A 27,602-nucleotide genomic window follows, 5' to 3' on the forward strand; every position below is an offset into this window, starting at 1 on the left:
CCCACTGTAATCCTAGCATTAAGAGGCAGAGTGGAGGATCCCCAGAGTAAGGTAGCTAGCTAGACTAACCCAGTCAACGAGCTTTGGGATCAACTGCGGTACCTCAATGTATCAAACAGAGAGTGACCAAGAGAGATACCTGATGTCAACCTCTGATTTCCACATACATATACATGTGTGTATGCAAGCACACATATGTAAATATAAATACACACATGCACATGCCAAAATGCCAAAATAAAAAATGTGTTCACTGTAAGCATCTTATATTAAAGTTATAGAGATACTTCCAGCATTTTAATATATAATATTCTAGAATATTTTATAAGTATCAGCTGCACGATGATATAAAAATTATAGACTAAATTAATCTATTTAGTTCCAACTTACTTGGCTTATAAATTTATAGTATATTATAAATATCTTTCAACACAAATTCTATAAGAATTATATATCCTTCAGAACTTGAACCCAGGGTCTCATATCTGGCAGGCAGATGGTTAACTCTAAGCTACAGACCTGAAAACTACTTACTGATATGAATTCTTATTTAAACTTTTTTTTTGAGACAGGGTCTTACTATGTAGCCTGGATGGTTTTAAACTCACTATACAGATCAGCATGGCCTTAAACTCATAGAAATCCACCTGCTTCGGTACTGCTCAATCTTTTAAATTCTAAAACCAAATTCCAATATTAATTTCTAAAACAAGTTTTACAGTTATTTATTTTATTTATTTATTTATGCATGTGTGTGTGTGTTTGTCTGTGTGGTTGCACAATTGTGCATGTGCCACCCGGGCCTTCACTTAGAGGTCAGAAGACAACACTCAAGAGTCAGGTCTCTTTCTACCATGTGGGTTCCGGGGTTGAACTTAGGTTGTTAGACTAGGCTTTCCATGGTTGTTAGGCAAGACGCTAAGCACCTTTACCTGAAGAGCCATTACACAGGCCCAGAATACTAATTTATATAACATGTCATATGGTCTGAGGGTATGATCCTGCTGTTTACACCTGGCCCTGAGTCTGATTCATAATGCTGTCAAACATACACACACCACAGACAGAGACACACACACACACTCACACTCCCACACACACACTCACACACACACACACACACTCACATACACACACCACAAAGACACACACACTCTCACTCTCACTCACTCTCTCTCTCTCTCCCTCCCTCCCTCCCTCCCTCCCTCCCTCCCTCCCTTTCTGCTTCTCTCTGTCCTCCAAAGTTTTACTGTCTTTTAGACCTGTCATACATATAACTAGACACAAATTATGAACTGAAAGATTAACCTATATAGGAAAATGCAAATAAAGAATTAAACAATAGAATTAGTCATAAGAAAGACATGATTTGCTCGCCATGATGGTACACATGTGTACCACCAGCTTTCAGAAGGCTAAAGGAGGAAGGATGCGCATGAGCTCAGCTAACCTAGGCTACAGAGCATGAGAGACTATCTCAAAACATAAAGCCAAATAAAGAGATGTCAAAACAAAACTATCTCAGGGAAATGGTACCTCAAAATAAGGGCATACTAACATAAAGTTAACAATTGGGGGGGCGGAGGCCTCAAATAATTTGGCATACTATTTCAAGAGGTAAGAAATAACTAAATCCATTAACTCTGAAACTTCACTTCTGAAACTTTAAGGAAACTTTTCATAATAGAAATCAGAATTGATATGCCAGAGACAACTTAATGCCTGTCTGCCAATAAAAGTCATCAAAACTCGTTCATAATAATGTATGAAAAGAAACTGAGGTAGTTAAATCAGAAAAACGGGAAGCAAAATTGGTTCATCTTTACAGACAGGTTCAAAGCCCACCCACTTAACAAAAGGGCACCCTCCTGCAAGGACTGCTACAGAAAAGGTATTCTTTAGTGCTGAAATTCCAAATTTAAACAAGCAAGCAACACAGTTGTCACAATTTGTTTTATATAATAAAAGTTGAATTGATGACCATACATATAAGCACCTGCATACACACATGCTGGAGAGTGTCTAGGTATAAACCCCTAGGTACAAACTAGAGTTAGTGAGTTTAGAAAACCTTCCCAGACTACGGGACAATCCTATTACACTTCATTTGCATCTGAGTTCCAACCAAGTAGCTCATTTCTGACAAACCTAGGGCTTTGATGGAAACTTCATCAAGCGTGTGGTCTCCAGTTGCTCCAGGTCTAAAGAATGCTATCCCTCCTTTACAGTAATTAAGTAAGGATTCCGGGAAAGAACCAAGAGAAGGAAGGGACCCTTTCACTCGAATCTGAAAAGAAGGATAGAATATGTTAATCATCAGTAGTAAACACTCTTCACAGGGGAGGCAGTCAAGGAAAATGACAAAGACCACAGGCAGCACCAGTCATCTGCTACAACATAGGCAGCTGCAGCGAGCTGCACTTTCAGAGACTGTTCACAAACTCAAGACATTCAATCACTACATTCTATCGGAAAAGGAAAGGGTGTTAAACCAGTGGCATTCTCTTGTCAGTTTTCCTAGATTCATCTCAGGTTTTCCATACAGTCATGAGTGAAAAAATACTTAAAATGTCATCTGAAATTAAATGTGCAGCACCCAAAACAAGGGGAAAAAATCTTACATAACTTTAAAAAAAATAAATCTATTATAAATGACAACAGAAAGTCATCAGTTGGCAACTCCTAAGAGATAAGGACTCTAATTACAGACTATCAATAAATGTCACACTAGAAAAGCAGCTGCTGAGCTGAAGGGGAACTTGATGCAGGAGGGTCTGACTGACCCAAACTCCTTGTGTTATCAGTTCCAAAACTCAGACAGAGAAGTATGTGCTAGTTACAAAGGATTCTTTCCAACAAGATCTGAGCCTGAATATAATCGAACCTGTGTATTTCAGTGGGTAGCTATCAACAGCCAGTTTCCAGGAAATAAACAGTATGAACAAGGTGAGTGGCACTCAACAATCACAAACAAAGAATGCAGTACAGGATATTCAGTTTCTCTAATACATCAGGGGTTTTTTGGTTTCTTTTTAGAGAAAGATGCTGTTATAGATATCAAAAAAAAAAAAAAAAAAAAGATGGGTAGTAAGTTGATAGCATCCTTCTCCCCGTCACTTCAGCAAAGATAAGATCTAATCAGGTGCTCTGCAGGCATGCCAATGACAGCCCCTCCAGCAAAACACTTTTCTTTTTTTTCTTTTTTCTTTTCTCTTTTCTTTCTTTTCTTATTTTTTGTTTTTATTTTGTTTGTTTGTTTGGTTTTGGTTTTTCCAGACAGGGTTTCTCTGTGTAGGCCTGGCTGTCCTGGAACTCACTTTGTAGACCAGGCTAGCCTTGAACTCAAAAATCCACCTGCCTCCTGCCTCCTGCCTCCTGCCTCTGCCTCCCAAGCGCTGGGATTAAAGGCGTGCGCCACCAACGCCCGGCTGTTAGTAATATTCTTACGTTTGCCTTTTGCCATCTGGTAATCTCTGGTGTTAGATGTTCTAGCTGTCTCTGGCTGGAGCTTGTTCCCCCTGTGATTCTGTTAGCCTCTGTCAACACTCCTGGGAGTCCAACTCTCTCCTGAGTCCTGGGGTTAGAGCCCTCCCCGAAGGCTGACTCTCCACTGGCAGGGAAGGTGCCCAGAGGTCTGGGTCTCAGCTCAGCCTCCTGCCTGAGGATGAAGGCCCGAAGGGCACCTGTCCAATAAGCTCTGTTGCTTCGGTGTCCCGTGTGCTCTCCTACACAGATTGGTCTCTGAGAGACCTGGGATAAAAGATGTCGATCTCACCTGAGTCCTGGGGTCAGAGCCCTCCCTGGAGGCTGACTCTCCTCTGGCAGGGAAGGTGCACAGAGCAGATCTAAACTTTCTAGAAGGGGCGGGGGGGGGGGGTGTCTTAAACAGAGGAAATCTTCCAACATTTGGGTGGTAGAAGAACAGGCACAGTCTGGAAGAATTTACTATGTAGTGACATATTCTATTACCATAGTGATCTAACCTGAGCTAGCCCAGAGACTCACCTCCTGGTGGCATCTCAGCCACAAACTGGCCAGAGTTGTTCATTGTAAATAAGCCCAAGATTTATGGTTCACAGGGCAGGGCTCCTCAGGAAGGCAGTAGTGTAACTGAGTGCTCTCGGCTGCCTTACCTGGATGACTAAGACATTGCATACCTTCTGCATCACCTTCCTTGCCCATCTCAGCCGTAAGATGTACCACTGCGCTACAGGAAAAGAACACCGAGATGCCCGGAAAAGCAGGAGAACTCGCTGCAGGATTCCAGACAGCTTTTGGCGATTATCTTTTTCAGCTTTTAAAAGAAGATTGTCACCATGTTCCTGAGGACAAGAGAACAGTTGTCTGTTACTTAAACAACTGTTTGGTATGTTACCTAAGACTGTACATTTAGTAAACAGTTATGCTAGAAGCTTATCTTCAGCTCTTGCATTTTTAACATAATCATTATTACCAGGCCATTTTTAAAAAGCAAACAAAATCAACTTTCACTGAGAGAAAACTCCAGTGACCTTACCTCACTAAGAACAGCTGGCTGGGGGCAATACAGTGGAGGCGCTGGAAGATACAAGTCGACGGGCACTAAGCCCCACAGCTTCTTGCTGAAGTCCTTAGCGGAGTCCATCAACAGTTGTAGTGTTTCTGAAACAATGTCTGCATCAGCCATAACTGATGCTTTCAGCACTTCTTGCACAGACCCAAACAGCAGACTGGCATCTTCTTCTTCAATGGGATCTAACAAACATGACAGGAGGTAACATCAGCCAGGCATGGGAGCTCATGACTATAGTCCTAGCACTCAGAAGGAGTGATCAAGGTCACACCGGGATACATGACAAGGCCCCAACTCTACGATAACAGTAAGTATAAATGTATGTACAAAACAGAGTATACTCCAGTATGGCTGGTTTGGTTTTGGCAGTAGTGAAGATTGAATCCAGGGCCTGGTACATGTCAAGCAAGTGCTCTCCCTCCGAGCTGTATGTTCTACTGCTGAGTTGTAAGCATGTTCTCACCTGACATCAGCTTTCTCGTTCTTTCTTCTTGTGGGGCTCAGAGCAGACCCTGGGCAAAGCGTGTGCCAGGCAGGCCTTTGCCACTGAGCTGCTGCTCCAGCTCACTGACCTCAGCTTTCTGTGCTCCCATGATTTAGTATACAGACCATCCTTTTTTTTTTTTTGCCTTCTTTTGGTTTTTTGAGACAGGGTTTCTCTGTGTAGCTCCGGCTGTCCTGGAGCTCACTCTGTAGACCAGGCTAGCCTCGAACTCAGAAATTCGCCTGCCTCTGCCTCCCAAGTGCTGGGATTAAAGGCGTGCGCCATCACGCCCGGCTTATAAAGACCATCCTTAAACTTTTGATAATTATTCAGGATGTTTTTATTTCTAAATATATTCATAAGTTTTTGTAATAGTACAGGGTTTATATTAACCTGAAACACTTGTAGGTAACATACCTGTAAATTGCTTATATTTTGAGCCCTTTTCATTTTTTGCTGTCAAAGAGACTGGCTGACCTAAAAAGCACTGCAGCTTTTCCTGGAAAATCTGTGCTGGTATCATATTTAATGGTAGGTCCATACCCTTTTTCTTGGACCTGCAACAAGAGAAATCAAATTTTTGAAAAAAGCAAAGATTTTACATCAAGAAGTAAATGTATTTAAGAAAATATGGAGACAATTGCTCTGTTAACCCTACTTACAAAAAGGCTCTTCAGAGGATCCAATTTCTCCTTTGTCATTGCTGTCCTTCATACACACCTCTACCCAAAATAACCCAAAACTTCTCTGCCATATGCTTTTGCTCATGCATAAGATGTTTGCACGCCTTAGCTGCTCAATTCATCAGAATGCTCCCTACCCTTCTGTGTACATCTGAAAGGGCATCTCCTACATGGAATGTTTCTGGCCTTACCCTCACTTGCTATTATCCAATATTTGAAGCTTATCTAAGAATATATTCCTTGGGCTGGTGACCTGGCTTAGCAGGTAAAAAGACATGCTGCCAAGCCTGATGATCTGACTTCGATGTCTGAAACACACAAGGCGGAAGGAGAGAACTGACTCCACAACTTTTCTTCTTTTCTTTTTTTTTTTAAAGATTTCTTTATTATTATATCTAAGTACACTGTACCTGTCTTCAGACACCCAGAACAGAGCATCAGATCTCATTAGGGATGGTTGTGAGCCACCATGTGGTTGTGGGATTTGAACTCAGGACCTTTGGAAGAGCAGTCAGTGCTCTTAACCGCTGAGCCATCTCTCCAGCCCGTTTTTTTTTTTTTTTTAAACAACTTTTCTTTTGACTTCCCCATAGGTGCAGTGACATATATGCACATGTACATACACACCACATGCACACACACACACACACACACACACAAACACACGATAGATATTTTAAAAATCCATACCGCACAAAATTGCAATCATGTTTACAGAACACTTGGAAGGCCACACCAATGGAAACAGATGTCTTCCAGTCTCCAAGTTTATGTGCCATCCACACAGCCTCTGGAATCAGGCCACCAATAAATAATAATTCGAGGGCATATTCAACTGTCCACACATTTGAGAGATTCTGATCTCTAATAATACTGGCCACCTTAGAGTGTTGTAGAGGAATAAGTCGCAGGGAATGCTCTGTGAATCAATTAGAGAAAATGATATCACAATTGCATACATAGATCCAAACTCCTGAAATATGTTTTTAGTTAATATTTTCAAACATGATAATGAAGAGACATACAAAATGAAACAATGTCCGCTAGAATAGTTTTATTAATACTGAGATATATGCTTCCTTAAATGGGCTATGCATAAAATACAAACATTCCTAAAAGATAAAACACTGCAGAAACAGAATAAGTGCACAAAAATCAAGGTGACTACTGCTTAATGAGTTTGATAAAATGTACGTACATATGTACCAGACCAGGGGCTGCAGCAGTGGCTCTCAACCTTCCTAATGCCGGGACCCTTTAATACAGTTCCTCATGCTGTGATGACCCCCAACCAGAAAAGTATTTTTGTTGCTACTTTAGATCCATAATTTTGCTGTTATGAATTTATGTAAATATCTGATATGCAGGATGGCTTTAAGGAACCCCTGTGAAATGGTGGACCCCCAAAGGGGTGGTGACCCATAGGTTGTACACTGCTGGGCCACAAAAGAGCATGGCTGTTCTACCAGATCAGGATTCAGTTCCCAGCACCCAAGAGCAGCAGTTCACAATCACCTGTAACTCCAGTTCCAAGGGACCTAGTGCCATCTTCTGGCCTTCTTGGGCATTGCACTAATATGTACATAACCACCCACAAACATACACATATACTAAAAATAAAATAATCTTTTAAAATATATTGGATCCTAATGTACAGTAACTGAACTGAATAGAAATATGTTCCTATTTTTCATAGATTATAAAATCTGAAAGAGATGCATTTTTTCTCATTTTACATTATCCATGTAGCCAATTTTTTTTCCAATTTCAGAAAATATTTAAAACATACAAAATGTTTAATACATTACATTTCATTAAAAAAAGAGAACTGATATCTGGGGAGAGAGTTTAGTCAATAAAGTGGTTGCCTTATGCACATGAAGACTTGAGTTTGATCCTCAGAACCCACAGTTTTAAAAGCCAGGCATGGGCTGGTGAGATGGCTCAGTGGGTAAGAGCACCCGACTGCTCTTCAGAAGGTCTGAAGTTCAAATCCCAGCAACCACATGGTGGCTCACAACCATCCATAATGAGATCTGACTCCCTCTTCTGGAGTGTCTGAAGACAGCTACAGTGTACTTACATATAATAAATAAATAAATCTTAAAAAAAAAAAAAAAAAAAAAAAGCCAGGCATGCTTGTCCTGAGTTGCTGGCCACCAGAATAATCTATTTGGTGTATTTCAACCCAGTGAGGGAACCTGTCCCGACTCACAGATGAATTCAAAGAAAGCAAGAGTAGATGGTGCCTGAGCAACGACACCTGAGGTCTTCTCTGGCTTCAGCACACATAAACACTGAGTGCACACACACATGCACGTGCACACACACAGACACACACAATCACACACAAACTGGCAGCCAAGCATGGCACGTGTCACTTATAGTACTTGAGAAGCAAAAGCAGAAGAAGGATCAAAAGGAGTTCAAGGTTATCCTTGGCTAGACAGTGAGCTTAAAGCTTACATGGGCTACATAGAACCTTGTCTCAACAAACAACAAGAGAAAAAGGGTCTGAAGTACAGCTCAATGATAGAGCACTCGCCAGACAGGCATGAGCCTGTGACTTTTAACAACTCCTGTGGGTGGGTGAATGGTTGGAAGGATGGATGGGTGGATGGGGTGGGTGGGTATAATAAACAAGGGAAAATATGAAAGGAAGGAAGATAAGCTGTGCAGCTCACACCTATAATCTCAGCTATTCAAGAAGCTAAAGCAAAAACCCTAACTTGAAAAAAAAATCAAACAAGTAAAAAATGAAAACAGTAAGTTCAGAAAAGGAGACAAGCTTGAGTCTCAAAACTGTGCAAATTCCATAGGATACTGACTTTAAAAGCATGTGCAAAAAGCGAGGCAGAACAGTTTCTGTTTACCTGCGTATTACCTGTTTTCACATGAAGCGGAGGGAGAACACTCACACTGTGAGGCGGCAGGACGAAGAGTGGCTCATTGGTGAAATAGGCAGCCATGAAGCGGGCCATGCACTGGACCACTCTGAGTGCTGCCTCTGGGTGGACATTTCCAGTCCCTGCGATCTCACAATCTAAGCAATAGAGCAAATGACCAAGAGTCTCAACAAGCTATAACAAAGTAAAACTATTTCAGACAGCCCCACTCTCAGGCCCATCCAGTATGACAATGGAATACAAGCCAACCAGAAGAGTCCCTCAGACCCGCTCTGCATACTCTGGCCAGATGGGGCCGCTATATACTACCCCCATCCTTCAATGTAGTGCTTGTGGTACACTGGTGGGATAAGGTGAGCACAGCTGCTTTCAACACGCTGGTCCTGAAAGATCCTGACAGAATGTAAAAGGTCACAGAAGCCCTGAAATTGGCAAGATAGATGTCACTGTTAGCAGAACTAGCTTCACTGATTTAGATTAGAAAAATAGAGGTGCACAATGCTCTGGCCACTCCTTGAACCTGTGTGTCTGCCAATGTTTTGACCATTCCTTGACCCATGTGTGTGCCCACTGATGAAGCCCATTGCCAGGTGTTTGTGATACTGGTTGCTGAGAAAGAGTCAGAAAATCTCCCCAGCAACCACAGCCTGGCCAATCCTAAGTTGCTACACCTGAACCAGACTCTTTCCTTGTACCCCTCCCATACCCATTTCTTAAGAATAGACATTGTTTAGATCTGGAAATCCCCTACTCCCCCCACTTCTCCTTTCTTCCCTGAGGGCCTATAAAAACTGGGACCTCTTTCCCTTCAAGGTCCACTCCTCTACCCCTGCGTGGCATATGAGTCGTCCCCAGAGCTCTAGCTTTCCCCAAATAAAGCCTCATGTGGTTTGCAACAAGCTTGGTCTATCGTGAGTTCTTGGGTGTCCGCTATTGTCCTGAGGCCTGAGCGAGGGACTCCTCTCAGAGTCTTTCAGTCCAAGGCACAGCTAGAGCATTAGAGAAGGAAACTGAAGGGACAGTGATAGGAAAAGATGTCAAATTATCCCTATTCATAGACAATATGAAAATATATATAAGAAATACCAAAAAATTCACCAGGAAACATCTAAGCAAACAGTACACTCAGTAATTTGGTTGTCGCTGTCGTAGGCTACTTTGTGGGAGCTTTTTTCTTCCACCTTTCTTCCCGCCCCTTTTCTCCCACCTTTTCAACCCCCAAACATTAGATAGGAGAGAAAAAAAAAAGGACAGAGGAGAGAGAAAAGAGTTCCCTGAATTAAGTCAGGGACAGAACAGGGCCGATGTCTTCCTGTTGACTGGGGTGTCAAGTTCCTCGGGGCAAGTTTGATGTTCGCTGTCAGGATATCTAGTTTCTTCTTTACACACTACTTAACAAACATCGACCAACAACCAACCAACAACCAACAGCCCACTCTGCCTCTCAAGAGTCCCCAGAATTCCAAACGTCACACAATTGCAGAAGCTATCTGCAGCTGGCAGATCACCCCCTGCTAGAGCAGGAGGCAAAGCACAGCTGATGCGGACAGTCTGAAGCAGCCCCACGGCCCACCCCCGGGACTCACACAAAAACATTCTTGAATTATTAGTGTGCTTTAAGCTTCTGTAAGACAAAGGACACTGTCAATAGCATAAAAAGGCAACCAACAAATTGGGAAAAGATCTTTACCAACCCTACATCTGATAGAGGGCTAATATCCAATATATACAGAGAACTCGAAGTTAAGAACCAAATAACCCTATTAAAAAATGGGGAACAGAGCTAAACAGAGAATTCTCAACTGAGGAAACGCGATGGCCGAGAAGTACCTAAAGAAATGTTCAACATCCTTAGTCATCAGGGACATGCAAATCAAAACAACCCTGAGATTCCACCTCACACCAGTCAGAATGGCTAAGATCAAAAATTCAGGTGACAGCAGATGCTGGCGAGGATGTGGAGAAAGAGGAACACTCCTCCATTGTTTGGTGAGATTGCAAGCTTGTACAACCACTCTGGAAATCAGTTTGGCGGTTCCTCAGAAAATTGGACATATTACTACCTGAGGACCCAGCTATACCAATCCTGGGCATATAACCAGAAGATGCTCCAACATGTAATAAGGATATGTGCTCCACTATGTTCATAGCAGCTTTATATATAATAGCTAAAAGCTGGAAAGAACCCAGATGCCCCTCAACAGAGGAATGGATACAGAAAATGTGGTACAATTTACACAATGGAGTACTACTCAGCTATTAAAAATAATGACTCCATGAGATTCACAGGCAGATAGAACTTGAAAATATCATCCTGAGTGAGGTAACTCAGTCACAAAAGAACACACACGCTATGCACTCACTGATAAGTAGATATTAGCCCAAAAGTTTGGAATACCCAAGATACAATTCACAGACCACATGAAGAGGAGGGAAGAACAAAGTGTGGATGCTTCAGTGCTTCTTAAAAGGGGGAACAAAATACTCACAGGAGGAAATACGGAGATAAAGTATGGAACAGAGACTGAAGGAAAGGCCATCCAGAGACTGCCCCACCTGGGGATCCATCACATATACAGTCGCCAAACTCGGACACTATTGGAATGGCGGGAAGTGCTTGCTGACAGGAGCCTGATACAGCTGTCTCCTCAGAGGTTCTGCCAGACCTTACAATACAGGGGCAGATGCTCACAGCCAACCATTGGACTGAGTGCAGGGTCCCCAATGGAGGAATTGGGAGAAGGAACTGAAGGAGCTGAGGGGATTTGCAGCCCCATGGGGGGAGCAACAGTATCAACCGGCCAGACCCCCAGGAGCTCCTGGGGACTGGATCACCAACCAAAGAGTACACACATGGAGGAACCCATGTCTCCAGCTGCATATGTGGCAGAGGATGCCTTTGTTGGACATAAGTGGGAGGCAAGGCCCTTGGGCCTGAGGGGAGTCGATGCCCCAGTGTAGGGGAATGCCAGGGTGGGAAGGTAGGAGTGGGTGGGTGTGTGGTAGAGAGGCAAGGGGATGGGGGATTGGATAGGGGGATTTCCGGAGGTGAGACCTGGAAAGGGGATAACATTTGAAATGTAAATAAAGAAAATATCAAAAAAAAATTCTGTGTTTTTTAAAAGAAACCAAAATTCCAAAATTCTCACTACAGTGACAGAATACACAAACACACCAAAATCAATTTATAAAAATCAGTAGCCTTTATGTATTCCAACTACAATACAGCAATCATGGGCACACTCCCATTCCTAATAATCTCAGTAGATAAATATATCTAAGAATAAACCTAACCTGAAAAAGGCACTAGAAGACTGAAAGATCTCCCATGTTCATGGATCGTTAGAATAATGTAAAAAAATGACAATCCTGTCAAAATCAACTTACAGACTCATCCAGATTCATTACAATCCTAAACAAAATATTCATAATATTCTTCACCAAATAGAAAAAAGTATTAAAATTCATAGAGAAGCACAAAGAAACCTCAGATAGCCAAGCAATTCTGAGTAAAAAGAACATGCGGGAGGGATTACCATATCAGCTTTCAAGCTGTGTCAAAGAGTTACAGTAATAAAAACATCAGAGCACTGCACAAAGACAAGCAGATCAACAGAATGGGATGCCAGACCCAAACCTAAGTATATGTCATTACAACTATCCAATAGTTGACAGATGCCAAAAATACAACTTGAGGAAAGACATCAAGTTCAGTAAATGGTGTCCTGGTTAGGTTTTTGTCAGCTTAACACAACCTAGAGTTATCTAGGGAGAGGACCCTCAGTTGACAAAAATGCATCCATCAGACTGCCTGTAGGTATGCCAATGGGACATTTTCCTGCAGGCCCCAAGTCAACTGTGGACAGTGCCACGTCAGTCCTGGGTGATGTAAGAAAGTACACTGAGGCCCGGGCGTGGTGGCGCACGCCTTTCATCCCAGCACTCAGGAGGCAGAGGCAGGTGGATTTCTGAGTTCGAGGCCAGCCTGGTCTACAAAGTGAGTTCCAGGATAGCCAGGGCTACACAGAGAAACCCTGTCTCAAAAAACCAAAAAAAAAAAAAAAAAAGAAAAAGAAAGTACGCTGAGCACTCTCTAGGCTCTCTGCCTGTTTCTACCTTTAGTTCCTATCATGATCTCCTTTCACAATGGACTGTACACTGTAGAGTGAAACAAGCCCTTGCCTGTTTCAGCCTTTAGTTCACATCATGATCTCTTTTCACAATGGACTGTACACTGTAGAGTGAAACAAGCCCTTGCCTGTTTCTACCTTTAGTTCCTATCATGATCTCTTTTCACAATGGACTGTACACTGTAAAGTGAAACAAGCCCTTGCCTGTTTCTACCTTTAGTTCCTATCATGATCTCTTTTCACAATGGACTGTACACTGTAAAGTGAAACAAGCCCTTGCCTGTTTCTGCCCTTAGTTCACATCATGATCTCTTTTCACAATGGACTGTACACTGTAGAGTGAAACAAGCCCTTGCCTGTTTCTGCCCTTAGTTCCTATCATGATCTCTTTCACAATGGACTGTACACTGTAAAGTGAAACAAGCCCTTGCCTGTTTCTGCCTTTAGTTCACATCATGATCTCTTTCACAATGGACTGTACACTGTAGAGTGAAACAAGCCCTTGCCTGTTTCTGCCCTTAGTTCCTATCATGATCTCTTTCACAATGGACTGTACACTGTAAAGTGAAACAAGCCCTTGCCTGTTTCTACCTTTAGTTCCTATCATGATCTCTTTCACAATGGACTGTACACTGTAGAGTGAAACAAGCCCTTGCCTGTTTCAGCCTTTAGTTCCTATCATGATCTCTTTTCACAATGGACTGTACACTGTAAAGTGAAACAAGCCCTTGCCTGTTTCTACCTTTAGTTCCTATCATGATCTCTTTTCTTTTTTTTTTTTCAATTTTTTATTAGATTTTCCTTCATTTACATTTCAAATGCTATCCTGAAAGTCCCCTATACCCTCCCCCCCACCCTGCTCCCCTACGCACCCACTTCCACTTCTTGGCCCTGACGTTCCCCTGTACTGGGGCATATAAAGTTTGCAAGACCAAGGGGCCTCTCTTCCCATGATGGCCTAGTCGGCCATCTTCTACTACATATGCAGGTAGAGAAACGAGCTCTGGGGGTACTGATTAGTTTATATTGTTGTTCCACCTATAGGGTTGCAGACCCCTTCAGCTCCTTGGGCACTTTCTCTAGCTCTTCCATTGGGGGCTCTGCGTTCCATCCAATAGATGACCGTGAGCATCCACTTCTGTATTTGCCAGGCACTGGCCTAGCCTCACACGAGACAGCTATATCAGGATCCTTTCAGCAAAATCTTGCTGGCATATGCAATAGTGTCTGGGTTTGGTGGCTGATTATGGGATGGATCCCTGGGTTGGGTAGTCTCTGGATGGTCCACCCTTTCGTCTTAGCTCCAAACTTTGTCTCTGTAAGTCCTTCTATGTATATCTGACTTTTTTTTAATTTTTAATATTTTTTATTACATATTTTCCTCAATTACATTTCCAATGCTATCCCAAAAGTCCCCCATAGCGCCCCCCACTTCCCTACCCACCCATTCCCATTCTTTTGGCCCTGGCATTCCCCTATATTGGGGCATATAAAGTTTGCAAGTCCAATGGGCCTCTCTTTCCAGTGATGGCCGACTAGGCCATCTTTCGATACATAAGCAGCTAGAGACAAGAGCTCCGGGGTTCTGGTTAGTACATCATGTTGTTCCGACAATAGGGTTGCAGATCCCTTTAGCTCCTTGGGTACTTTCTCTAGCTCCTCCATTGGGAGCCCTGTGATACATCCAATAGCTGACTGTGTGCATCCACTCCTGTGTTTGCTAGGCCCCGGCATCGTCTCATGATCTCTTTTCACAATGGACTGTACACTGTAAAGTGAAACAAGCCCTTGCCTGTTTCTACCTTTAGTTCCTATCATGATCTCTTCCACAATGGACTGTACACTGTAGAGTGAAACAAGCCCTTGCCTGTTTCTACCTTTAGTTCCTATCATGATCTCTTTCACAATGGACTGTACACTGTAAAGTGAAACAAGCCCTTGCCTGTTTCTACCTTTAGTTCCTATCATGATCTCTTCCACAATGGACTGTACACTGTAGAGTGAAACAAGCCCTTGCCTGTTTCTACCTTTAGTTCCTATCATGATCTCTTTTCACAATGGACTGTACACTGTAAAGTGAAACAAGCCCTTGCCTGTTTCTGCCTTTAGTTCCTATCATGATCTCTTTTCACAATGGACTGTACACTGTAGAGTGAAACAAGCCCTTGCCTGTTTCTGCCTTTAGTTCCTATCATGATCTCTTTTCACAATGGACTGTACACTGTAAAGTGAAACAAGCCCTTGCCTGTTTCTGCCCTTAGTTCCTATCATGATCTCTTTTCACAATGGACTGTACACTGTAAAGTGAAACAAGCCCTTGCCTGTTTCTGCCCTTAGTTCCTATCATGATCTCTTTTCACAATGGACTGTACACTGTAGAGTGAAACAAGCCCTTGCCTGTTTCTGCCTTTAGTTCCTATCATGATCTCTTCCACAATGGACTGTACACTGTAGAGTGAAACAAGCCCTCTCTTCCTGGACTTTCTTTTGATTAGTGTTTTGGGGTTTGAGGTTTGGGGTGGGTGTGTGTTTGCTTTTTTCTTAGTTGTTTTGAGACAAGGTTTCTTGGCTAACCTGGAACTCACCATGTAGACCAGGCTGGCCCTGAAATCATAGAGATTCACTGGTCTCTGCCTCCTGAGTGTTGGTATTGTTGGTCAATGTAATAATAGAAAGCAAACTAAAACAAATAATGCTGGGGAAATTGGACATCCACATTTAGAAAAATGAAACCAAACCCCTATCTTTCACCCTGCACAACAGCTCCACTCGCACAAAGACCTCCATGTGGAGCCTGACACTGCTAGAAGAAAACACAGGCAGCACTCCACAGGATATGGGGGCTGGGAAGGACTTTCTCAGAGCACTCCATCTGCTCAGAAATGAAAGCCAACGACTGAAAGACGGGATTCTTTTAATAAAGCTTCTGCACAGCAAAGGACACAATCAACCTAGTGAGACGATCAAACTAGTGAGACGGTCAACCTAGTGACGAGGAAGCCCACAGAGCAGGAGATAACTTTGCCAGCTAATATCCTACAAGAATATCCTTAAGTTACAAAGAACTGAGACAAGCAAGGATTTAGGAGGCAAGTGAAACCATTTCAACTCCTTGAGAGAAGTGACTTTAGTGAGTTCTTGAATAAATCCCAAATAACAGCTGTGTCATAAGCCACAGAGAAGCTGACAGTCCAAAATCCACAAAGAATAACTTAGCCACTGTAAAGGCAAGGTAGTTTTTACATGTAAACAATTTGTTCTCTAAATCTATAAAGAAAACTTAGTGCTATTAAGTCAGTGGGATGGCACATGCCTATATTCCCAGCAGCTAGAAGGGTGAGGCAGGAGAAAAGCCATGGGGCTAAGGCCGGCATGGGGCTGGTTACATGAGTACCAAGAAAGTCAGAAACACAGCAGGACCCTGTTTCAAAATACACAAACAAATAACAGAGTTAATTTTTAAAAGTCTACCTGAACAATCTTGACTTTGTCTTACAGGTAACTGGGACCGGCTGAGTAGTTCCCGTACTAGAAGATCACATAACCCTTGAGCATCGTTTAAATTATAGCAGTAGAGGTGGCAGTACAGGAGCGAGAGATAGTAGCGTAACTGAAGAAAACACGTCCTTCTTCCTCCTGAAACACAAGAATTCAACTTACAAGCATGGAAGCAAGGGACTGCCCCATGTAGACAGCTGTGTTATATTTGTGCAAATTCATCAAGCTATACCATATGACATGCGGGTTTTTTGCATCTGTTTTATACTACAGTAAAGAATTTCTGACTTGTCTTCTTTAAGGAACTGGCCACTGGGAGTCTGACCATTCTCCAGTGGGTATATGAGTAACACATACTCAACAATCTCCTCCCCTTCCTTCTCCCCTCCCCTTCCTCCTCCCCCTCCTCCTCTTTGGAGGGAGGTCACAAGGGTTGGAGGACAGACCTGGGTGAATGATGTGAAATTCCCAAATAATCAATGAAAATATCATGAAAGTAAAAAACAAAACAAAACAGGGCAGCAATCAAGCATGGTGGTTCATTCCTTTAATTCTAGTAATCAGAGGCAGTAGGATTTCTCAACTTGAGGCCAACCTGGTCTACAATATAGAGTTCTAGGCTAGCCAGGGCTACAAAAGGAAACTCAGTCTCAAAATTAACAACAACAACAAGTCAGCAATACTTAGGTCCTTTCATTTTGCACTCTAAATAATGTTGTTTTCTTTTTAGTAGGCTCTAAGATGAAGGGCCTCACCATCTTAGCATGAAGGTCTTCTGCTTATTTCTACCTCAAGTTTTCAATGTGAAAGATTTAACTTTATTTGGGGTCACTACAATAAGCCCTCATGTGAGCCAAGACATGACACTGCAGATATTACAGAATGCTCACATACAGGTAGGTGGGATCTTTCCCCCTACTTCTCGCCTTTCCCTATCAGTTGCCAACCACATGCATATGATGGCTGGAACACTGGCCCATGAAATAGCCTTAATATTAACAGAACAGAAAAATGAAAGGAGCCTAAGCCTTGGAGATGCACACAGAAACATCAAATCGGCCTGAGTCTGCCAACCTCTAGTCCATCCCTAAAACACTTTCTTTGAAGCCACTGCTACTATAACTGTCCACTATCAGAAGTCACACCTATGTGTATAGTTATAAATAACAAAACAAAACACAGTGGACTCATAAGGGAACTATTTTCATCTAAAACTGGGTTTCTCAACTTCCTAATGCCACAACCCTTTAATATACAGTTGTTTATGTTGCAGTGACTCTCAAGTATAAAAGTATTCCATTGCTACTTCATAACTTTAATTGTGCTGTTATGTCATATAAATTGTAATGGAATCATAATGTAAGTATCTGTAATTTCTGATGGGTCTTAGGCAAACCCTGTGAAGGGTTGTTTGAGTCTCAAGGAGTCTCAACCCACAGGTTTAGAACCACTGATCTGGAGATGAGCCCCGCCCACCAGAGAGAGTTGGCCCAAAGGGCTTGGGAACTGGAGAGCTGACCTGCCCCTTGCTGGCTGCAGCACAGCACACTAGGGAACAGCCAGGAAGCACAGGTAGCTGCTCCTGGTTTTGACAGTTGTAGGTAAGCTGGCCCTGAGGGTGTGAACACAGAATAGCAGGCCCCACCCACCACTGACCATGCAGTGGTATAATCGAGGGAAATAGGGTAGCATGGGAAGAGCTGGCCCCAAGGGCATGAGAGCTGCCCTTGCCCCTTGCCAGATGTAGCACTTGGGAGAGCAGACTCTGCTCCTTGCCTGGGCAGCAAAGTAGAGCTGTCCCTGTCCCTCACCTGTTGTAGTGGCTATTCCTGGTTGTCAACTTGACTATATTTGGAATGAACTACAATCCAGAATTGGAAGGCTCACCAGTGACCCTTATCTGGAGGCTGGGAGATAGAAGTTTCTGATCTGGATCTTGGTATGGAGATCTTGAGCCATAGTGGCTATGGATTCCAGAAGATTAAATCTCCGAGTTTAAGGAACACACCTTTAATCTGGGCTACACCTTTCATCTGGGATTAAAGGTGTGGTGGAACACACCTTTAATCTGGGCTACTCCTGCTGGAGATAATATAAGGACATTGGAAGAAGGGAGTCTCGCTCTTGCTCCTTCGCCTGCTTGCGGTGTGAGACTGAGTAACTGCTAGATCCTTGGACTTCCATTCACAGCTGCGATTGAACCATTGTTGGGAATTGGGCTGCAGACTGTAAGTCATCAATAAATTCTTTTACTATATAGAGACTATCCATAAGTTCAGTGACTCTAGAGAACCCTGACTAATACACTTGGGCAGTGCCCAAGAGCTGACCTGGGTGGCATAGGAGTGTAAAAGTATTTTTTATTCACCCGAAGTAATTGTTGGCTCTAACGATTACTGCCTCAGTCTGCTAACCTAGGTCTAGTCTTGGAACCATCTAGCCTAAATAGAATGTTTTCAGCCTCTGAGACTTGTTGCTGAATAAGCTCACCCTTCCTTGTTCTGAGCTCTGGCTGTTCTGGCTCAAATTTCTCTCCAAGCTGACTGATTCAATCTGGCCTCTCTCTTGGCTTCTGACTGAATTACTCAGCTTAGACTCATACTAACTTTGGCAAAATGTTCTAATCTTCTGACTTCTCATCCTCAGGCTTGTCCTGTCTTCACTTGTGTCTAGCTTGTTCTCTCTTCAACCTGTGTCAGTGAAACTCGTCTGTGAGGAGCGGGTGTGGCAGCAGTCCCAAGATGGCGCCCGCGACTGCAGCTAAGTCTTATGACTTGCACTTGACTTCCTCAGACACCTGAAAAGAGCTGCGCAGGTGCCCCATGATGCTGGCGGTGTAAACAAGTCCATATTTGGTGGAGATATGCCCCTGCCGCCCTGATTGGGCTGAAGCTGCGGGCCTGGTGAGGTGACGTGGCCTGCCATGAGTGGATGGGGGCTGAGAGTATATAAGAGTGAGAGGCCCGGGGTTTGGGGCAGAAAGATGAAGACTGAAGCTTGCTGAATAAACTGCTGTTAGAAGAACTGGTGGTCGTGTCGTTCTTGCTGGTCGAGAGCAGACGCGACACTCTTCCAGTAAAACTGGCTCCCCCTCTCTTTTTCTGCACAGTCTCTTTAGTAGCTTCCCTTTCCTCTCATAAGTTGGGCATATCCTATTTTGTCAGGTCCTTTTCTGATTTGTTATTTTGTCAATTAGACGTTACTTTCAAACATGGGTGCTTCCTTCTATAAACTTTACCGTCATTGTTTGGGATTAAAGGAATGTACTAAGAGTGTGTCTATATTGCAACCACAGGGATTAAATCTGTGTGTTAAGGGCTGAGCCACACAACAACTAGAAACAGGTTTGTTTTTTTTGTTTTTTTTTTTTTCAGCAAATAACACAATCTTGGGGTTCACAGTGTGATCACATACCCTGCAATATGGGTGCAGGAGAACTGTCAGGCTAACCAGTTCAGCTACCACCCAGGGCTTTGAGTTGACCCACCCAAACATCTACCCCATCTACAAACTGCTGGAGCACATGGAGAGGCTGCTCCTGCAGAACCAAAGCTGTAAGAGCTCCATGACACAGGGCAGCAACAGATATCCAAGGAGTCCAGGTGGGAGTCCAGTATTGAAAGTGTAGCAGAAGCCAGAGGCCTCACCAGGCCTGATTCACTGCAATGAACAGGCACAATTAAAGCTGTTTGGGCAAAAGGGTATATACTGTGTGATACACCCCAACTTCCAATGATATTTTTTTGTGTTTTGTTTTGTGGGAAGGTTACAAGGGCAGAATACAGATGTAGAGGGTCAGGGAGATGAGTTGGATTGGGGTACATGATGTGATACTCATAAAGAATCAAGTTAAAAAAAATAAATAAGGAGAGCCACAGATCTAAAACTTTCTATTTCACTGAATTCCTCTCCTTTATCCAGTTAACCAGACCTTAAAACTGAGAACTACATTAAACTTTTTCCCCAAATCTACTCAATCACAATTTCCACTGATCAAACTTGCTGTGTGTCTGTTAAGTATGAACTCCATTCCAGTAGCACGGATGTTGCTTCGGTTCAGTCTCCTCATCTGAATAAAAGTGTTGCTTTGTACACAGTCCATAATCCTCAACCCACAAATGTACCAAAGTGACCTTAACTGACCTATAAAGGGGCTCCTTGATTTGTAAACACATCATAAATAGAAAATATTATAAATCAAAACTGCATCTCTGTGAGCTGGAAAGACAGATCTGTACCAAAGAGCAAGCTGTTGCTGCTCTTGCACAGAACTGAGGTATTGGTTCCGATCGCCTGCACGGCCCTCTGGGACTCGAGTTCCAAGGATCTACCACCTTCTTTCTGACCTCCATAGGTTTCAGGCACATATACGGTGCACAGATATCAGACATAAATGCAAGCAAATCCCTTATACACAGAACATAAAAATAAATACTTAAAACACGCAATCACACACCTAACCTAGCAGTCATCAGAACGCACTGTGGAGTATTAGCCATTGCCCTTGTGGTCAGACAGTGACGAGGCACTAGGGCTCACTGCTGCTCTTCAGCAGTGCACACTACATGGAACTTCTAGCTAAGGACAAATTGGAAAACAAGTCTGAACCTTTCTAGTGAACAGGCAAGACTTTCCTGTCATCACTAAGTTAAAAGTTTAAAGATACACTACTGTAAATCAGGGACCTTCTGTACTTCCTTGGATGGTCTGTCCCCTGCAAGTGGGACAGCAGTGGGACAGCAGCTCCATGCCACAAGCCTGACAACCTGAGTGTGACCCAGGTCCCACACAGAGGAAGGAGAGAACTGGCTCCTACAAGGCATCCTCTGACCTCCACATGTAATTCTGTAGCAAATACGCACCCCTCCACATGAATGAATGCCATTTTAAAAATTGGCTTGGGCTGGAGAGATGGCTCAGTAGTTAAGAGCACCAACTGCTCTTCCGAAGGTCCTGAGTTCAAATCCCAGCAACCACATGGTGGCTCACAACCACCTGTAGTGAGATCTGATGCCCTTTTCTGGTGCATCTGAAGACAGCTACAGTGTACTTAGATATAATAATAAGTAAATAAATCTTTAAAAAAAATTGGCTTAACATACCAGCACTTAGGAGGCAGGGGTAGGGAGATCTCTGTGAGTTCAAGGGCAGCCTGATCTACACAGAAACTTCCAGGCCAGCCAGAGCTACAAAGACAGACCATGTTTTTAAAAATAAAACAATCATCTGACCCTGCTGTCTTTCTTGTCCCTTCACTACAGGCCCCCTTCGCTACTGTTCCTTCTCACCATTTCTGACTCACCAGACACTAATGCTGCAAACATGGACCACACACACTATTTTGAGGAAACAACCTGCACCTTGCCAAACTCTTAGTATCTCTCAGGCCTTTGGTTTCTCTAGATTATGAAACTAGTGTCATCTTTTATGATGTATGGCTAATGGCATGACTCATTAGGCGATGGAAAGGGGCATAAGCAGCCACACAGCTCGGCTGTGCAGAGCTTCAGCAGTCAGAAAATAAATGTAAAGCATGGTGCTCTGACCAGGCAGTGACCGCCTTTTCATCTCCAGCACACCTTCAGTCCAACAGCATAAAAGATGCCATCAGTTTCTGAAACCTAGAGGCCTATGGCATCATAAAAACAAAACAAGCCATGGAAACCATACTCAACTCCCATGCTCTGTTTAACCTAAAACACTCAAGTCCCTTAAAGCCGTTTAGCTCCCATGTCTGTAGAATATCTGATGTGTAGTTTCCCATTTAGATATCTGTGGTGCCTTAAAAAGGGAAAAAATATTTAGGGTGTAAATTTCATTTTGTCCATTAACATTCACCCCCAGGCTTTATCATTAAACAAGCAGGGTGTAGTGGGCAGGAAACTTAACTGGAGAGCACGGAAAAGATTTTGGGGTTTTTTTGTTCTGTTTGGTTTTTGGAGGCAGGGTTTCTCTGTGTAGCCCTGGCTGTTCTGGAACTCACTCTGTAGACCAGGCTGGCCTTGAACTCAGAAATCTGCCTGCCTCTGCCTCCCAAGTGCTGGGTTTGAAGGCATGCGCTGCACTGCCCAGCATAGTGTCATGATTTTAAAAATCAAGAAAAATTTAAAATACAATATTTCTGACAGTCAAGTTCCCTACAATCTGCATCTTGGAGAGTAAGATAGTAAGATAGTGTGAACACTGTCAACTTAATATTTTTAAACTCTGCAGCAAGTTAATTTATGTTCTTCCCAATACAGAGTTACTTTTTTGGAAACACTCCTTACCTTTCTCTTGGGTTTCTTGTAGAGCCTTCTTCCACAGGCAAACTGACTTTTCATATGATGCTAGCAGAAAACACTCTTCACCTAAGGATGATTTTACCCAACAATTAGTTACCATTGATTACATAACTTTTAAAAAAGTTTTGTTTTAAATTCAGTAGATATATCTCCAGCTGAAACTATTCTGAAAATCAAGTAAGTGTAACACATTTTGAAAACCCATAGCCCAGTCCATCACTTCACATATCCACGGAGTTAGAAAGTGTTTACAGACACTAACCACTGATAGGTGTAAGTTCTAAGGCTTGATTCAAGCGATCCCCAGCCAGCTGCAGGTTAGTCTGGACATGACATAACAGAGTCTTGACAGCAGATACTTCATGTCTTATATTTTCAGTTAATTGTCTGTCACCATCAGGAGTTCTTTGGCTTAACTGTGCTTGATACCATAAAGTTTTTTTGTACAGTAGTCTCCAAAGAGCAATCAATCTATAAAAAACATTAGGTAATCATTAAAACCAAACGTCATGAGTGACGAGAGTAAGCTTAGCTCCCTTCATTAGCAAGGTTTTAACTTGGTTTCCTCACAGATCCGACAGAACGTAGTGACCAAGTTAAAGATCACAGTCACAACCAAAAGATAGATACTATATGTGGCAAATGCATATAATGGCCACAAGATCTTCTCAAAATTTTTATGCACTTGTGTCCATTTTTCACTATATACTTAACTTTTACTATATACTTTTAAGATCATTATGGCTGCCCAAGACTCAAAATGTGTTTTTTAATATTTGGGAAAAAACATGAAACAATTTTTGATTGACAAATAAAATTAATATAGAGAAGCTGGGAAGATGCCGCAGAGGTTAAGAGCATTTGCGGCTCTTCCAGAGGACCTGAGTTTGCATCTCAGCACCCACAGTGGGCAGCTCACAACTGCCTGCAACTTCATATCCAGAGGATTCGATGCCCTCTTCTGGCTTCCATGAGTATCCGAACAAAAACACAAATACATATATATAAATTAAAATACAAAAATGTTTAAAAATCATATGGATATATCAGGAAGATGGGCTGCTATTCTCAAACAGGCACTTAAATATTTTTAAATTAGCATACTTTAATACTGGAATTCGGTGGTTACAAAGTTTCCTTCTAGAGTGAAAAATTACTGTGATTAGTACTAACAGTTTTAAAACCTAATAAGTATACTAAAAAGTACCAAATTATACACTTATTACAGTCTAAGAACTCTAATGGAGTTTTACTAATATTAGTATTCTTACCTGTGACCTGGCTTCTGAACAAGATTTGTCACTTGAGGATAAATCTTTAAAGATGAGTCCCAAGGCCAATTTTCCTTAGAAGCTTGAAAAATAGGTACCATTAACGAGTCTAGCTCTGCTGGTCTACTTTCATCAGCGGCTGCTGGGACAGCCTCAGGCTGAAGACTGCATGTGCCATTTAAATGGACAGTCACAGTTCGCAGTAAAGAGAGGCAAGCCAAAAGCCTCTCTGAGAATGACCCATGCTCTTGTCGCTGAGTCAGTAAGAGCTTTACAGTATTTGCAGTGAGCTTTATCAAATGGCCCATGTTTTGTCTGTATCTCATATCCCAATAGTGGACTGATAAACACTGATGAAAGAGTTGAAAGACACAAAGTACCCATGCATTACGCTTCAGACTCTTATTTGAAAACAGGTCAAACTTAGGCAGAGGACATTTTATAAACTGAAGAATATAGAAAAAATGAGTGATGCAAAGAATTGTGTAATTTAACATTAACTTTTTTTCTGTTACATTTTTTGAAATTCCTATAGTCCAAGCTGCAAGTAGTGTTTTCTGGATACCGTGCAGTTCTGCAGTGTTTCTGTCTGTCTCCTTGGAATCATCCTTTGCATGAACTGTATCAAACATAGATGCAAACTCCAATCTTCCTTCCTTGGCAATATTGAACTGTACATCTTTTTTTTGGTTACAAAAAGAAAATGAATTGTTTACAAATTGTTCAACTTCATTAGTTTCTTCTCCTTCAAAATCCTAAACACAAATAGAGAAATATTTAATACCATTCAAGCCTTATGCATAGAGTCACAGTGTTATTTGTAAATCTCTATTTCCTTTAACAACAACAAAACAAAAAACAAAAAAAAAACAAAGAACAAAAACAACAAAGCAATGAATTTCTTAGAATAAAGTGGGTGTATACTATTAAGTACCTGAAAATCTGTGGTTTCATTTAACTTCATTGTTTCTTCTGCCTGCAGAAATCTGGGGACAGTGCAATGTACTGAACTTTCCTTTCCTTGATGCTTCAACAGGCTAGACCTCAAGGAATCCAGAGATCGGAAATTCAGCCCTTTGTCCTTGGGCTGTAGAAAAAAAACCAAAATGATTTCCAAGAAAAAAATTTTATCTATAAATCTAAAGCAACTAAAACTTTTAGTGTCAAAAAGGCTATTATTACTGTCAATAGTTTTAACTTTGAAAGGAAGAGAAAAATTATTTTTAACCTCAGATACCCAAAGGCACTGTACCTTAGACAGCATCATACTCTGGTATGCTTTCTCAAGCCTCTGGGTTGAATCAAGAAGCAAGGACCTCATGAGCATTGTTGGAGACTGGTTATCAAGAAACCGAAGGGTTGTGACCATGTATCCATCAGAGATAATAAGGTATGGTAGACGTGAGTGTGCTTTTATAGAAAACCTCTGTCTCAGAGGGTCACTCTCAGAGGCTGATGAATCTACAGAATTATTTGAATCTTGAAATGGAAGCTGCTGTGGTCTAGCAAACAAACATGAAAGGTTCAGAATCAGCAAGAGAAGGATCTTAAATTAGGAAATAATCGTATTCTTCAAAACAAGGCAGAGTAAGCACACAGAACTGTTCAACTTCTGTTCAACAGAATGAGAGCAAGCAGATGAGACACACATCAAAGTATTAATTGTGTATTTGTCTTCCAGAAAACATACAATGATCAAAACATATGTCTTTATGTGTTTCCACATTTTTTTCCTGAATTGTGTGGCATTTATTATGTTTTTTTAACTATATGCAACCTATTTTTAAAAAATGTGGAATCTTACTTTTATTATTATTAGAGTTAAGTAGCTGACTTTCCTTCCATAATATATAAGCATAGGAATAGAATTACAAAAATTACAATCAGTACAACTGTTAATAAGGAGAAAAAAAGAAAAAGAAGGGCATTTGGAGACCAATCGTGAGTGACATTTTATGAGTTTAAAATTAAACGAGTTCACATAAATATACATATCTCTTATAGTGACATAGCTGATTCTGATTATGTAATATAGCTGCTTATTATATTTAATGTTTTATAAATATAAAATGAGACATTGATAGATTGTAATTTGTTGGGCTAGAGAACTGTTAAAATACAGATATTGGAGACCTGCCTACCAAGTACAAGGTCCTGAGTCTGATCTTTAGCACTGCACAAAGATACGTCAGGATGCCCAAGATTTCTAATAAAGATTGTTTTTCATTAGCCAAATATCCAACAACCGATCAGTATGTATAGGACCATTAAAAACCTGTGTCTGGGGCTGGTGAGATGGTTCAGTTGTTAAGAGCACCCGACTGCTCTTCCAAAGGTCCAAAGTTCAAATCCCAGCAGCCACATGGTGGCTCACAACCATCCGTAATGAGATCTGACTCCCTCTTCTGGAGTGTTTGAAGACAGCTACAGCGTACTTACATATAATAAAAATAAATAAAATCTTAAAAAAAAAAAAAACCTGTGTCTGGGGCTCAGCGGTTAAGAGCACTGGTTGCTCTTCCAGAGGTCCTGAGTTCAATTCCCAGCAACCACATGGTGGCTCACAACCATCTGTAATGGGATCCAATGCCCTCTTCTGGTGTGTCTGAGCACACTGTAGCTGTCTTCAGACATACCAGAAGAGGGTGTGCTCATATAAACAAAATAAATCTTTAAAATAAAAACAAAAGACACCAGTGTCGGACAAGAAGAGAGATGTATAAAAGATACTGCTAAATGTATCAATCTATAGGAAGGAAACTGATGTGGGTATGCCCCTGATTATGTTTAGCAAAATAGCAATGCCTAATTTTTAAATTAATTAATTAATTAATTTTATTTGGTTTTCTTGAGACGGAGTTTCTATGTATAAACCCTGGCCGTCCTAGGACTCACTTTTCTTTTTAAAGACCAGGCTGGCCTTGATCTTACAGAGATCCACCTACTTCTGCCTCCCAAGTGCTGGGATCAAAGGCACGCACCAGCACAGCGTGGCACAATGCCTACTTTTTAGTAAGTGATATATGCTAGTAGGAAGCTGTCATTCCCTACAGTGAAAGTAGCTTCTTTACTTTTAACCTTTAGGTTTTTATGTGCATGGGAGTCTGGCCTGCATGAATGCCAATGCGTGCAGTGCCCAGGAGGCCCTATGAGGGTGTACCCATTCTGCTCCTTGCCACATAAGCCTGAGCTGTTACGGTGGAAGGAGAGATTGCTTCCACACGTGGACTGCAGCAGACCTGTGCCTACACACAAATCACAGCATATGCACACATACAAAATGCACTTAAAAATGAAGATATAAGCCAGGCGTGGTGGCGCACGCCTTTAATCCCAGCACTTGGGAGGCAGAGGCAGGAGGATTTCTGAGTTTGAGGCCAGCCTGGTCTACAAAGTGAGTTCCAGGACAGCCAGGGCTACACAGAGAAACCCTGTCTCAAAAAACCAAAAAAAAAAAAAAAAAAGAAGAAGAAGATATAAAAGGCTGTTACTTGTAATTTATCATATGTTGAGGAAAATTAACATATTGCTATTATTATAAATGCAATATGAGTATCTTATTTGGAAGACAATAATACCCTAAGATGTTAATTGTTACCTCTGAGGATTTGGAATGTAAGAATCATTTTTATACTGTTTAATAATGTGTCATGATTTTCAATTTTTTTTTTTTTTGAAATAATGAATACCTATTAGAAAAGAGAAATCAGCCAGGCGGTAGTGGCGAACACCTTTAATCCCAGCACTTGGGAGGCAAAGGCAGGCGGATTTCTGAGTTCGCGGCCAGCCTGGTC

The 27,602-nt window shown here is 42.0% G+C and overlaps 1 protein-coding gene across 2 annotated transcripts in view; it reads right to left on the reverse strand.

The window, feature by feature from the left end:
* Cplane1 (ciliogenesis and planar polarity effector complex subunit 1) overlaps positions 1–27,602 on the reverse strand; it is a 97,377-nt gene that overhangs the window by 54,988 nt on the left and 14,787 nt on the right. For both annotated transcript variants that reach the window (XM_029469882.2, XM_021183611.3), the window contains exons 10-21: positions 25,061–25,310; positions 24,743–24,895; positions 23,809–24,563; positions 22,800–23,008; positions 22,523–22,603; positions 16,227–16,391; positions 8,604–8,762; positions 6,410–6,638; positions 5,454–5,593; positions 4,517–4,734; positions 4,158–4,322; positions 2,149–2,287 (exon numbers count right to left, since the gene is read on the reverse strand). In XM_029469882.2, the coding sequence (XP_029325742.1) occupies positions 2,149–2,287; positions 4,158–4,322; positions 4,517–4,734; positions 5,454–5,593; positions 6,410–6,638; positions 8,604–8,762; positions 16,227–16,391; positions 22,523–22,603; positions 22,800–23,008; positions 23,809–24,563; positions 24,743–24,895; positions 25,061–25,310 (2,663 nt within the window). The remainder of the gene's footprint in view (positions 1–2,148; positions 2,288–4,157; positions 4,323–4,516; positions 4,735–5,453; positions 5,594–6,409; positions 6,639–8,603; positions 8,763–16,226; positions 16,392–22,522; positions 22,604–22,799; positions 23,009–23,808; positions 24,564–24,742; positions 24,896–25,060; positions 25,311–27,602) is intronic.

Source organism: Mus caroli, unplaced genomic scaffold (genome assembly GCF_978045245.1).
Source record: "Mus caroli unplaced genomic scaffold, Mus_caroli_1 scaffold_16, whole genome shotgun sequence".
NCBI classification, from domain to species: domain Eukaryota; kingdom Metazoa; phylum Chordata; class Mammalia; order Rodentia; family Muridae; genus Mus; species Mus caroli.